At 34.2% G+C, this 12,390-nt stretch overlaps 1 protein-coding gene across 1 annotated transcript in view; it reads left to right on the top strand.

Annotated features, from left to right (window-relative positions):
- EHBP1 (EH domain binding protein 1) overlaps positions 1-12,390 on the top strand; it is a 412,321-nt gene that overhangs the window by 213,209 nt on the left and 186,722 nt on the right. Inside the window, exons 8-9 of the mRNA XM_044918742.1 lie at positions 7,643-7,747; positions 8,410-8,532. Coding sequence (XP_044774677.1) covers positions 7,643-7,747; positions 8,410-8,532 — 228 coding nt within the window. The remainder of the gene's footprint in view (positions 1-7,642; positions 7,748-8,409; positions 8,533-12,390) is intronic.

Genomic DNA, 12,390 nt, shown 5'->3' with positions numbered 1-12,390 from the left:
CTACTTGAGGGCAAGATTTACTATGAAGATAATAATCGGTATTGTGTGGTATTAGCATAGGACAGTAGAACAAAAGAGAAAGTTCTGAAATAGACCCAAACTTACTTGGTCAATTAATTTTCAACAAAGGTGCAGCATAATTCAGTGAGGAAAGGAAAATCTTTTCAACAGATTATTTTGACATACCCAGATGTCCGTGTGGAACAGATGAGCTTCAATTCCTACCTTTCAGGATATACAAACATTAATTCAAGGTTGATCATAGACCTAAATGTAAAAGCTAAAACAATAAAGCTTCTGGGGAGAAAAAAGGAAAAAAAGAACAATGTATTTGTGACTTGAGGGCAGGCAGAGAGTTCATACATAAGACATAGGTGAGTAAACATGAAAGAAAATTTTGATAAATTAAACATCAAAATTAAAAACTTATGCTCATCAAAATAGATAATTGAGGAAATATAGGGTATGTTATAGGCTAGAAGAAAATATTCACCAAGTAGATATCTGACACGTCTTTCATTCAGAATAGATTTTTTAATTTTTATTTATTTATTTATTTTTAAAGATTTTATTTATTTGAGAGCGAGAATGAGAGACAGCATGAGAGGGAGGAGGGTCAGAGGGAGAAGCAGACTCCCCGCTGAGCAGGGAGCCCGATGCGGGACTCGATCCCGGGACTCCAGGATTATGACCTGAGCCGAAGGCAGTCGCTTAACCAACTGAGCCACCCAGGCGCCCGAGAATAGATTTTTTTAAATGTCTGACATCTCAATAGTGAAAACACAACCCTATTTAAAAAAAATTTTTTTTAAGATTTTATTTTAAGTAATCTCTACACCCAACATGGGGCTCGAATTTGCATGCTCTACTGACTGAGCCAGGCAGGCGCTCCAACCCTATTTTTTAAGAAAATGGGCAAGAAATTGAATATGTGGTCCCCAAAGAAAGCTATATCACTGGCCAATAATCACATGAAAATGTTCTCAGCATCACTTGTGATTAGGGAAAAGCAGATTAAAATCACAATGAGATTATAATTCCACATCCATTAGAATGGTTATAATTTAAGACTGGCAATACTAAATATTGGCAAGTGCACTAACTGGAACTCTCGTCCATTATTGGTAGAGTGTAAATGAATGGTACGATCACTTGGGGAATTTCTTATAACACTAAACATATACTACCTCTGACCCAGCAATACCACTCCTTAATATTTATCCAAAAGAAATGAAAACACATGTCCACAAAAAGATTTGTACAAAAATACTTATAGCATTTTTCTTCATAATGGCCCTAAACTGGAAACAGCTTCAGTGTACATCAATAGGGCAGTGGCAAAATAAACTGTAGTACAGTTGACTCTTGAACAACATGGGGGTGAGGGGTGTCAACTCCTGGGATAGTCGAAAATCCATTTGTAACTTTTGACTCCCCATAAACTTAACTACTAATAGCCTACTGTTAACCAAAGGCCTTACTGATAACATAAACAGTTGATTAACACTTGTTTTATGTGTATTATATACTGTATTCTTACAATAAAGTAAGCTAGAAAAAAGAAAATACTAGGAAAGTCATAAGGAAAATACATTTATTTATAGGACTGTACTGTATGTATCGAAAAAAATCTAGTGTAAGTGGACCTGCACAGTTCAAACTCATGTTGCTCAAGGGTCACCTGTATATTCATGAATGGAATGCCCTTCAATAAAAATGAACAGTTGTTATGTTCAACATCATGGATGTATTTCAAAACCATTATGCTAAATGCAAGAAGTCCATTTATTTGAAGTTCTAGAAGAGGCAAAACCAATCCTGTATGATGGTGATAACCTGTGGGTTTGGGGATTGATTGAAAAGAGACATGAGAAAACTCAAGGGAGTGATGCAAATTTTCTGGATCTTGGGTTACATAGGTGTATACATTTATCAAAATTCATTGAATTATACAATTTAAGGTTTGTGCCTTTCACATATGGGTATATGTAAAATATTGGAAGGTAACGTAAAAATTACAGTAAGTATGTTAGATTAGTAAGAACATAAATGCTTTCCAACTTTCTGATTTATTGATCGGTGTGGTAGCTAGTCTCCAAAGATTGTCTCCCAGTGAACCATGCTTCCTATTATTCATTCCCTTTGGTAGTCCTCTCTTACATCTGGGCTAGCCCTGTAAATTACTTTTAACTATAGAATTGGGTGTGGAAGTGACACTTTGTAACTTCTGAAGCTAAGTCATCAAGTGCCTCTTATCATCTACCTGGCCCTCTTATACAGCATGCTCAGGGGAAAGCCAGCTGCCATGTAAAAAAGTCCAGCCACTCTGAGATTGCTACGCTGAGAGGAACTCCAAACTAGCTATGTGGACTGGACACTTTGGGAGAGAGTTATGCCTGGCCAACCTCCACTTGTTCCTGCTTTCTCAACTGAAATACCAAACATGCAAGTGAAGAAGACATTTTGGATGTCCAGCCCAGTTCAAGTGCTCAAATGACTTCAGCCCCAGCCACCATCTAACTGTAATGAACCACCCTGCTGAGTCCAGTCAACCCATAGAAGTATGAGAGATAGTAATTTGTTGTTTTAAGCCACCGAATTTTGGGGAGATGGCTTAAACTGTAACACTTCCATAGGTAAATGAAATATGGATAGATATATGTATAGATACATAGAAAGACATATAGATAAACACAAAGATTAAAAATACTATTTCTATAATTAAAAAATAGATATTTCTGCCTCTACAAATACGCTGCCAATTATTATGACTCATTCAGTTCATTCATTCATTCATTTACAACATGCGTTAAGTCCTAGCCATGCTAAAAACTGCTGTTTCAGAGATGAAGGATGAACATGACATAGATATACAGCTACTTAATTCCATTTTTTGTATAAGTGTGTGAGGGGAATGTCTCAGGTCATTAGGGTGAAAATACCCAGTAGTCAAGCTACATATCTGAGGATTATCTGCATTTCTGTCTTAGGTTAAGCCAGAAGAGTAGATGAATTCTTCCAGGAAGAGCAAAGTTAGGACTTATGATGGAGTTCTAGGGAATGTTAATATTTAAGAGGTAGAGGGATGAATAGTTATCATGAAATGAGACCAAGACAGAACTATCAAAGAGATAGGAGAACCAGGCGGTACTATTGTCCTGGAAGGGCAAAAGAATTTCAAGGAAGGAAGGGCTAATTACATTTATTCATACAGAGGTCAAGTATGGTAAGAGCCGAAAGGTATCTAGTATACTTGCCATCTAGACTATACAATGGTGACTCAGTGAGAGCAGTTTTGGTAAGGGGCCTGGATAAAGGTGGAAATAAAAACAGTGCAGTGAGGTGAAGGATAAATAGTAGGTGAGAAGTTGTGGACTACTATGTTTTAAAGTTGTTTTCTTGTGAGGATTAAAAGAGTCTGGCCAAACTAGAAAGGGCTGATGGTTGAGAGACTTTTTAAAAAAAATTGGGAGCAACTTGATCATATTAATAAGCCACTAAGGTTTACTAATTAATTAAGAGGGAGGTGTCGAGTTCCTGGGAACAGACTACTCAATGTCTACTTTTCTGCTTGAAGTAGCCCCTTCTTTCCCCATTGTGATGTACCATGGGATTAAAAATCATATTATTAAATCCATTAGTTGTATCCATAAATCAAGTGTTTATGGACCTGAGCCTGTGAGAAAAGTGACATCTTTTGAACCTTGATCTCTGCCAGGAAGTTGAAAAGTTACTATCTTAGACCATCTTAAAATGAGATAGGCCTGTACTGAATCTTGTTACGCTTTAGAGAGAACAGTGGAGGATGCTGCAAGATTTGCAGGTATGTTCTAGCTCTAGGCAGTTTATTTTTTTCTTAACTCAGCTACAGACTTTCTCAAAAGGAAAACATCACCTACTCTTAAGGCCACCACCCAACCACCTTTTTTTGTTCAATGTGATAATCTCTTGTGGTCAATTTCTATCTTCTTTTCCCTTCCTGACAGTAAAGGAGAGTCTCAAATTACTTGACCCTTTGCTTTGATTGCCTGCCCCTAATTTAGTTTTCCTTCTTCTTCTCACCAATGTGAAGCAAGTCCAGACTAACACACTGTTGCTATGACTAAGTTTTACACTACAAGTTTATTGCTCAATTTGAGTAGCACTGGGGTAGAAATTTGTTTGTTCTATTACATAGCATTCTTAGCATTTTTCAAATGTATAAATATTTGGTGAAACAAGACTATAATAAGTAATATAGTATTATATAAATATATTGGGCCAGGAAGGGTTTTGGTCAAGGTATTATACTACTGAGAAAGTTTCCCACTTAAAGTAATTCTGGGAATAAATTTTTGTCCTAAATCTTTTAAATTTTTAACTTTTTTCTGAATATGTATTATAAAACACATTGGCTGTAGGAAATTAAAAAAAAACAGAAAAGTGTTTTTTAAAATTTATTTATTTATTTTTGTTTTGGAGAGGGAGGGGGGAAGAGGGAGAGGGAGAGAGAGAATCTTAAGCAGGCGTCACGCCCAGTGCAGAGCCTGATGTGGGGCTCAGTCTCACAACCGTGAGCTCATGACCTTAGCTGAAATCAAGAGTCAGACACTTAACCGACTGAGCCACCCAGGTGCCCTGAAAAGCGCTTTTTTAAAGGGAGAAATACATAACAAAATTGTGTATTTTAAGCTCCAGACCAATATCTGTGGTGTTGAATTATTTCCATGGGAAGTTTCACAGGCACCTGTAGCTTGGTATGTTCTGAACCATGCCCCCCTCACAGTGATAGAATACTATCCACACAGTCACCCAAGACAGAGTTGACATTTGTCCTAGATTCCTTTCCCTCTCCCTCATGTCAAATTAACCACGAAAACTTTATTCTTAATTTATTCTTTAATTAGCAAATATTTATTGATTGCCTCCTTTCGTGGAGTGGTGATGCTGACCTACTCATCTTCTTGCTTCCTGTACTGTTTTTTTCCAAATGCTGCCACCATGTTGCTGCTGGAGTGATGTTTCTAAAATATACATTTTGATTTTTCAGTAGATTCCCATAGTTCTCATTCTTTGGTTTGATCACAATAATCTTTAGAATAGGACATTTGCCAACCTCATCTCATTCCATTTTCCACCTCTGGCATCTTAAACCCCAAACAACTTGCAATTATTCAAATGTGTCTTGTTCTCATTTGTCTCCCTTTTGTCCTATAGAATGTTCTCCATTTCTTCTCTTATAATAATAATAATAATGATAATAATGTCTGTTTGTCTTGTATTAGCTCAAATTTAAATAAGTTCAGAAGGCCTTCCTGACCTTAGATTGAGCTATATGCCTCTCTTCCAGTTTCACATGGCCTATAATGCATATCTCAATCATAATACTTATCACAGTTATCATGTACTATATAATGCTTCACTTGTCTATCCCACAAAAATATAAAGCCACGAGGGCAGGTACTACGAAAGATATATAACAAGTATTTGATAAATATTTATTAAATAGGTAAATGGTATTTCTTTGGAGGTTGCCTCTTATTATGATTTGAATTAACATTTATTTGCATACCAAATAGAGGACGTATTGGTATAGCTAATCAGAATTACCTTTCACTTTGTTAATATGAATGAAAGTTCTAGAAGCAGAAGTTCTAGGAGGAACATAAAGATTTATTTAAGCTATGGATAAATAGGAAAACTAGGATAAGAAGGAAAACTGTCATCAGTAACAGAAGAAGAAATTATTTTGGGTTAATGAGGAAATGGTCTTTAGTGATATTAGATGTCACTAAAGGCAGGATGAGGGGGAAGAAACATTCTAAACATTCAGAAAAATCAGTGTAAATAATTTAATCATGTGATGGAGTCATCTTGATAGTATTTAAAGAAATGCCCTGGGGTGCCTGGGTTGCTCAGTCGGTTAAGCGTCTGCCTTCTGCTTTTGGGTCATGGTCTTGGATTCCTGGGATCAAGCCTCACGCCAGGCTCCCTGCTCAGTAGGGACTTTTCAAAGTTAAAAATCATTTGCAGATTTTTAATAATATGTAACTAGTAATAAATGAAAAAAAGTCAGTCATGCACTGGTAGTCACTTTACACTGATCCTCTACTCCATTGTATTTCCTTAAAAATTACAAAGTTATAACTAGTGAGAGTAAAGGATCTAGCTTATGGATGAGCTCTATCTTAATGAGGAGTTTACTAGGTTGAGTGAGAGTGGGGTTTAAAACTGTTGGCAGAATAAAATGAAAGAAGACATTTTATAAAGTCTGACTATTCAGCTCTTACTATTCAAAATCACACGAAGAGTTCAGTTGGTATTGTGTTTACTCCTTATGCTCCATGGTTTACTTGACTATCTCAAGCAATTTTATTCATGCAAAATGTATTTCTCATCAAGACAAAAGAACTGAATAAGTTTATCAAATTTGTATATATATTTAGCTCAAGGATCTGTAAAGTAACACTAGTATTTCTGACCACCTAATATTCTAGTAGTCATTTATTTAGTCTGTTTCAATATTAATTTGTATTTTTATAGAATGTAAATTCCAGGAGGACAGTACCACATATGTTTTTTTCATCTTTGTGTCCCAAGGATAAGACTTGGCACAGAGTGATAAATATTTATTCAACAACAAATGAATGGATGAAGGCAACCTTATTACAACTGTGTATTCTGTGATTTAGTTCAAATAAAATTTAGAATATGTACTTAGAATCACAGTGTTAAAGAACACCATTTTTAAAGCTGAATTTACAACTCTTTTCTATTTTTAACCATTTTTTTTTCTTTCCCACTGAATAATCTGGATCTGTCCTAATACCTAAACTATTCCCAGATTGTAACTTTGGAAACAGCAGGGATTAACTAGAATACCCTTGTAGGCTTTTATTATTTTTTTTCAAGCTAATTTTCACTTAGTGAATGATAATAACACATATTCAGAGTTGTCCAAAATATATATAACCCATGTTAAAAAATTCTATTTATGCACAAAATGAATTCTGTCTCATTTTAATATTTTCTATCTAACCTTGTCTTTTGTTTTGTTTCTTATTGGCTAAATTGTAAGATTTCCTAAAGCCAGTACTCAAGAATTCCCTTAAAAGGACAATTGCCTTAGAAAACAGGAGTAGAAAATAGTAGCTATTGCCTGCTTTTCTTATTTTGTGCTAATTTTTAAAATTCTAGAACATGAACAATTGCTTTTTCCGTTCATGATTCATGTAGATAAACTCTTAAAACCTTTAGCTTACATTTATAATATGAAACAAATAGTACATCTTTTCTATAGTATCAGGGAACATTTTTTAATGTTCTAACATGTATTTAAAACACTGTTTTATAAATAGAAAATGTGGTTGCTAGAAGCCAACGTCAACCTCTTGGGTTATTATCTTTGTTTTGTGTTTATTAACATAGTTATTATATTAATAATATAAATTTAACAAAATGTTTTCTATTTTGAAATATGAGGACAACATAACTTTCAGTTAAATACATCTGCTATAGTCCATCAAAATAACATCCTCTGAATGTATTCTTGTGATTAACCAAACATCCCCTCTCTTTGTCTTTTTGAGTAACAGCATGCTTCTATGGCTCTTTAATTAAATGACCTTACCTTACATTTGTCTCGACTGGCTTCTGTTTACAGAAATTGTAAACCAATTGAATGCTCTGAGCAGCTTAGATGAAGATCAAGATGACTGCATAAAGCAAGCAAATATGCCTTCAGCTAAATCAGCCAGTTCCTCTGAAGGTCTAAGAGCTTTCTTCCTTTCTTTCTGCTTCTGATTGCCTGTATTTACTGTGACCTGCTACCTCTTGACTTCTGTCTGTACTTATTAGCTGTCAGTTTTGTCTTTGTGCTTTTCCTTGAATGTTTTCTTTGGTAATTTGTAGCGTACCAACAGGCAACAACATAATTTACCATCTTTAGCCAAGCCTTATGACAGTATCCTTCCTTGATAGACAGTGATTTAAAAACATCTTATAAGATAATAATTGATTATATAACATGACCATATTTCTTCAGTTAGCTTATATATTATAACTATACTGTTTTTGAAATATTTGCTTATATTAAACCCATTTGGATTATTCATATTTAGAAGTGAAGGGTATTTTTCTAAAAATCTGTGTCAGCACTTTTTTATTAGATTAAATTAGATGATGGAAGTTTCTCTAGTTCTTTATCTGATATAATTTTCAAAATAATATGCATATATTTGTTTTGTTTTACTTGAAAATGTTGGTATGCTACAAAATACATGAATGGCATTCTGCCATAGGTAAAATGCTTCATCTTATTATTTGCAGGTATTATTAGTGTGAATTTTTACAATTTGAAATATTTTTTGAATGATGAAGAATTATACTTAATTACAATCATGGTGAACTAACACATATGTTTATTTTCAGAGCTTATCAACAAACTGAACTTTTTGGACGAAGCAGAAAAGGAATTGGCCACTGTGACTTTAAATCCATTTGGTGATCCTGATGTAGCAGAATTAAACCCATTTGGAGATCCTGACTCAGAAGGTACTGAGTTTTTTTCTGTACTTCTAAAAGCCTTTATAAAGTCAAGTTATCTTGAATTGTAATGTAGGAAGAGATTTTTTTTTAAAAGACTCAAAATAATTTTTGTTTATGATGATATTGTGTTCAGTGCAGTTGATTAGCAAATCTGGGTAGCTTCCATTGAATTGTTTTTAAAGAAAAAATAAACCTTTACATAAACATTTACATGGGGCTTATTTTTTTTTTTAATTCCAGTAGAATTAACATGCAGTGTTATATTGGTTTCAGGTGTACCAAACAGTGATTCAACAATTCTATACATTACTCAGTGCTCATCACGATAAGTGTAATTTGAGTCCTTTTCACCTATTTCACCCTTCCTCTCCACCCACCTTCTACATGGGGGTTATTTTTAAATTCTCTATTAGTTTGGTCAAGTTAGATGGTAAAGCTCTAATGTTAAAGATAACAGTATTTCACCTAGCTGGCATATAGTAAAGTCTCATTAGATTAGCCTACCAGGTAAGGTCAAGTTATGAGACATGCTGATATTGGGATTGTGGGATGGCTTCTCCCTCTGTCACCTCCTCTGCCCTCACTCTCAGAGAGTCCAATGAACTCCCCCCACCCACCACTCCATGTCTTTGGCTGAGAATTATAGTCAGTAGTGAGAGTAAGTTGTGCATGTAAATAGCATGGAGCAAAAAGAAGATTGAAAACCCCTGCTATCATATATACAACATACTTGTAAGGAGTACATCCACGGAAGTTTTTTCCTGAGTCATTTTTCTTATCAAGTAGTTTTGAACTCTTAAAGCCTAGATAAGAGCTGTTGAAGAAGTGAGGCCAATTAAACTGTTTTTTCAAAGTAAGTGCAAGAATGATCAACCAGTGTATACATCTTTTAGACTGCTCTTATGAAATCCTCAAGAGCTCTGAAGAATTTTGTTACTACCTCTCATGGTGAAAATGAGGTTTTAACTTCAGGATTTACTCTTGTTGGAGCAAAGCATTTTGTAATCCATTTCTCCTTCTCTTCCTTTATTTTCTCCCTTCTTACCAGATTCTAAATTTGTAAATTTAATTTAATGAGATTTTATGTTGTTTGTGACCTATACATATTAAGAATGTATTTTAAATGTCAATAATTATAATAAATCTTAGAAGTAGTCTACTTCAGCTGCCTCTTTTCATAGATTAGGAAGCTGAGGCCAGGAGGAATTCACTGGTTGAACAAGAACTTTAGGTAAATGGAAGTGGATTTGGAGCTGAGATTCCTAATAAGTGTCTTCTTTTGACCACATGGCTTCTCCTCAATTGTGTACTACATATATCTGAGTATTCTGAGTTTTAAAAATATTACCAAAATATTTTGAGACATCAGTATTTGAGTTTTCCATTTCAAAATCAAATAAAAATAGTTTTAAAAAATATATGTGGGTTGGGGCGCCTGGGTGGCTCAGTCGTTAAGCGTCTGCCTTCAGCTCAGGTCATGATCCCAGGGTCCTGGGATCGAGCCCCACGTCGGGCTCCCTGCTCCGCGGGAAGCCTGCTTCTCCCTCTCCCACTCCCCCTGCTTGTGTTCCCTCTCTTGCTGTGTCTCTCTCTGTCAAATAAATAAAATCTTTAAAATATATATATATATATGTGGGTCTGTTTTCTGAGGTAAAGAAAGGAGTAGGAGATAACACATAATACAGTATTTCTATTTAGGAGAGGTTAGTCAACCTGATTCAGAATGTTTAACCATGCCTATAGAGCTAAAAAAAAAAAAAAAATGTGACAACCAATATTTTCTTTAAATATACGTGTCTTAGAGTCTTTGGTTTAATTATTTTCTAATAGAAGAATACTTGTTTTTTTAGAAATAATTTTTAAACTTTTATTGATGAAAAATTTGCATCTTCAAGTAAGAAAAGCATGTGAGGAAAAAATAATGTGTTGAAGTTGTTTAGATGGTTCTTTTATTTGCTTTTACAGCTTCAATTCTCCTCTTAGATTCATGACATTCTGTGCATCAGTGACCCTCTTAGAAAGTATTAAATGTGTTTGTTAGCTTTTATATAAAATAAAACCCTCCTTTGTTGCCATTTCTGTCATCTTCAAACTGTGCTCTATAGTTTGAATGCTGTCTTGCTTTTGGTTTTGTAACTGATGAATTTGCTTAGATCAAGTTTTGCAATCCTCTTTCTGAAAGTAAAAATAAAAATCTTATTTCTGTTGACCAGTTTTGTTGTTTTCTCAAGCATTTGAGACTTGATATTTGTTAATAAAAATTGAATAGGCAAAAATTTTCCAGCCTCTTTTCCCCTATAGAGAAAAGAAAATGCCTCGTTTACATTGTTATAAAGATTCTAATGAAGTGTTAAGTTTGAATATTATCCTAATGTTAAAACGTTACACGGTTACTGTTATCTCTTTTCTAGCGTAGTCTAGATTTAAATTTAAATTTAAAATTTAAGATTTATTTAAATTCATTTCCGTATTTATTAAGATTTTATGAATTCTCTTTTACATTTTATAATTGCTTCTCCATGGTGTATGGAATTTCAATTCAGAGGTTTTTCTCCAATATAAAGACAAAATAAGTTTTCTGGGCTAATGTCTGAAGTATAAGTAAAAGGAGCTTGACTTTAAAATATAAAAGTCATAAATATGTCAGTCATGAAATTTTTATAATAATTGGATTAAATTGTTTGAAGTGTCACTTGTGAAATAGTTATTTTCTTGAGAATTTCAGTAACCAATTTTCTGCCTTCTACAGTATTTTGTCAGAATTGCACGGCGTAATTAAAATTAACTTTTAAACTACCCTCTGATTGTTGGCTTTCTGAAACTTTTCTTCAGTCTGGGAAAACATTTGTTTTTATCAGAATCCATGACCAAATGTTGGACAGTTTTATTACAAGTTCTAGTTTTGTTTTAAAATATTAAGACACATAAGAAGAAAAAGGCTGGTACTAAGTACTTCTTCGTAAGTATTGTTGGAGGACATGATGCTATTGTAGTGCTTTTTATGCTGGGAGTCAGAATTTTATTTTTAAGGGTACCTTGGTTTTTAAAATGAAATTTAAAATAATAAAATTTAGAAAAATTTGGTGTAACATGTCATCAGTTTATCAATATGATTTCAATGTAGTACTTTCTATCTGAGAATTCTTATGTTAGTCCTTTACCTTATTAAATAGAGTACTTATTGGATCAAAGTTATATTGAAAAAAATCAACAATCTCATTAAAAACTCTAGATTTTAAGGTCTTGTAGCATACGGAAACCTCTTGGAAGGCTTTGTGAAACAAATTCAGTGATATGTGGATATATATCTGATATAGTCCAGAATGAATTTTCAGCTCCCTAAGTGGTCTCTGCTTGTGTAACTACCAAAGACAATTTCAAAATTTAATCCACTTTGTGTTCTTAAAAACAAATTTATTTTATATCAGTTTAGGATGGCAAGCTAGTATAGGCAAATGAAATAAACAATAAATAGAATATTGTACCTCTAAGAAGGTTAAAATTTCAAAAATTGGCATAACGTAATGCTAATAATATTAGAGACCCCAAGGGCATTCCAAAAATGCCATTTTAGGGGCACCTGGGTGGCTCAGTTGGTTAAGCATCCTACTCTTGATTTTGGCTCAGGTCATGATCTCAGGGTCATGAGATCAAGCCCCACGTTGGGCTCCATGCTGGGTGCGGAGCCTGCTTAAGATTCTCTCCCTCCCTCTCTCTCTGCCTCTCCCCCTATAAATAAAATAAAATAAAAATAAAAATAAAAATAGCCTGTTCAGAGCTGCCATTTTGAGGAGCAGCATTCCTGGAGAAGTAGACAAAGATCTCAGGTAACACATCTTCTGAACTTAGCCCCTCTAAAACATA

This window comes from Neomonachus schauinslandi, chromosome 10 (assembly GCF_002201575.2).
Source record: "Neomonachus schauinslandi chromosome 10, ASM220157v2, whole genome shotgun sequence".
In the NCBI taxonomy this organism is placed as follows: domain Eukaryota; kingdom Metazoa; phylum Chordata; class Mammalia; order Carnivora; family Phocidae; genus Neomonachus; species Neomonachus schauinslandi.
The sequence above is the reverse complement of the archived record's forward strand: the minus strand, read 5'-3'. Positions and strand labels throughout refer to the sequence as shown.